General features: G+C 66.9%; 1 protein-coding gene across 1 annotated transcript; it reads left to right on the forward strand.

Annotated features, from left to right (window-relative positions):
• Positions 1 to 817: 817 nt before the first annotated feature.
• Positions 818 to 2,471, forward strand: Syt8 (synaptotagmin 8; the record flags this gene model as incomplete). The annotated part of the gene is made up of 5 exons (XM_015477048.2): positions 818 to 1,225; positions 1,316 to 1,479; positions 1,905 to 2,003; positions 2,109 to 2,267; positions 2,334 to 2,471. Coding segments are annotated over exons 1-5 (732 nt in total), but the record flags the coding sequence as incomplete, so codon positions are not given.
• Positions 2,472 to 2,477: the final 6 nt, after the last annotated feature.

Consider the following 2,477-nt stretch of genomic DNA (forward strand, 5'->3'; position numbering starts at 1 on the left):
GGGGGGGGGGGGTCACCCCTGGGATCATGGTGTGTAGGGACAGGTTCAGAGGTGAAAGGGTCCAACAACTGGTTAGTTCTGGGGGGCTGGCCTGGGCTGGCCCCTGAAGTCTGTGGGCTCCTGTGCGCGGGTTGGAATTAGGCCTCAAGGGCTGGAATCCAGACTCTGGCTGGCTGCTGCCCCTGGGATGGGGGAGAGCTGAGCTAGAGAGGACTCTCCCCAGGGTCAGAGAGGAACCCCAGCCCCCAGCTGGGGACCCTGTTCTCCATTCGTGGGGGCGGGACCACCCTGGCCAGGTGCGCTTCCTCCCCAGCCCCAGGCAGGTGGGGTGCAGTCCCAGGACGGCAGTGCCCCACCCTCCATCCCACCCGCATGCCAAGGGGTGGGGGCAGGCAGGTAGGCGAGTCTGGGCAGGGCTGCGTCAGAGTGGAGGAATGTTCTGGCGCTCCCAGCTACACCCTGCCCCTGCCTGCCCCCACCTCGCCCTCATCCCCAGGCACTGCTGGCCTGGCGCCCGTCTAACAAATGCACCTTAAGCCCAGGCCTTCTCCAACGAGCCCCTGCCAGTGCAGCCCTGCTCCCCGGACCCCCAGCTCACTCCCATGACTCCCACAGAGCTCTAGGTCCACGGTTCCGAGCTGGCCCTGGTCCTGGGGCCACAGTGATCAGGTCCACCCGTGAACAAGCAGACCCTAGTGGACCCCAGCTGAGGAGGGGGGTGAAACTCCCACCCCATGAAATGAGACCCCAGGAAGAGCTCAGAACCCGGAAAGGGGCAGGGAGGGGGCTTCTTGGAAGGGGGGACTTCCTGCAATGGGGGAGAGGCATCTCGTGGGCCAAGGCCAGCGTGGGCAGGGCAGGGGCTGCCCGGGGCCGGGCCTGTTGGCTGGGGCTGGGGAGGGGGCCGTGAGGCCAGGGCTGAGGCGGCCTGCTCAGGCTTTGGCCAAGGCCCAGCGCTCCTCTCCCTTTGGCTTGCTGCACCCAGAATCCTGCCCCTGGCCACCCCAGCCTCCTCCTTGACCAGGCAGCCCCTGTTCTGCTACTGCCTGGCAAATGGGGCGACAGGCCGGAGCCGAGTGGCCACTTCTCCCAGGTGACCTGGCCGCCGTGACCATCTCGCAGGGCAGGAGGATGGGGCACCCACCTGGTCCCTCCAGCCCCCTGGCCCCAGCTGGCACCACAGCTCTGCCAGGGCTCATTCCGGACCTCATCGCTGGGATCCCCTGTGAGTGGTGAAACCCCGGGCAGGGCAGGGGATGGCCTGGCTGTGCTGGTCCAAGGTTGTCCACAGAGGCATCTCAGTCCCTGCCCCTAGGGCCCCGCTGGGCACTCATCCTTGTGGCCCTGGCTGCCAGTGCCCTCACTGTGTCCTGTCTGCTGTGTGCCTTCTGTTGCTGCCGTCGCCGCCACAAGAAACAGCCCCGAGACAAGGAGGCCGTGGGCCTGGGCAGTTGCCGCAGCAGCACCACCACCCACCTGGTAGGAGCAGGCACCTGTGCCTCCTGGTGCCCACCTCCATGCTGGCTCAGCCCAGAGAGGGCCATGCCAAATTCCTGGGAGCTCAGGGAAGCATAGGGAGTTAGGGGTAAGCCCCCAGGGACAGTCTGACCCACGCAGAAGCAGGGCAGAGAGGGCCTTCCCGGCAAGGAAAGTGGGTGAAAAAGGTGAGGGGGGCGTTGCAAAGCAGGGGCAGAGGCTGGCCCACGGGCCACAGGGGATCACAGCAGGTTCTCCAGGAACCTTGTGGGGGCGGAGCTGAGCCCGGGAGGTGAGCCCATCTGGCAGCCTGGTCTGGAGGTGGGAGGCTTGACCCACATCAGGGAGGAGCCACATTTTGGGAGTGCAGTTCTCTGATGGGGGCATGATCCCCATCACACCAGGGTCCCTTGTCCCTACCCACCCAGGTGCAGCCAGATGTGGACAGACTGCAAGGCAACCCGGAGGACCCTCGACAGTGGGGTCGCCTGCAGCTCTCCCTGGAGTACGACCTGGGGAGTGAGGAGGTGAGGCCCTGGGCAGGCCCTGAGGCCCTGTGGTTCAGGAGGCTGTGACGGGAGCAGTGGGGTGCTGGGGAGAGCCTCGGCTGAGCCCACACTGCTGCCTCCCAGGTGAAGGTGGGCCTGAAGCAGGCAGCCGACCTGAGGGCGGGGGGCACAGCAGACCCCTATGCCCGCGTCAGCGTCTCCACTCAGCCCAGGCACGGGCACGAGACGAAGGTGCACCGCGGTGCGCTCTGCCCCGTGTTTGAGGAAACCTGCTGCTTCCACGTGAGTCTGGGCGGCAGGCGGTGGGCCTGGGCCGGGGTGGCAGGCTTGACTCACAGCCCTCTGCAGGTCCCGCAGGCAGAGCTGCCTCGGACCACCCTGCACGTGCGGCTGCTGGACTTCCAGCCCTTCTCGGAGCACCGGCCCCTGGGGGAGCTCCACTTGCCACTGGGAGCTGTGGACCCGCAGCACGTGCTGGAACGCTGGTACCAG

The sequence above is a fragment of the Marmota marmota genome, unplaced genomic scaffold (assembly GCF_001458135.2).
Source record: "Marmota marmota marmota unplaced genomic scaffold, marMar, whole genome shotgun sequence".
NCBI lineage: Eukaryota > Metazoa > Chordata > Mammalia > Rodentia > Sciuridae > Marmota > Marmota marmota.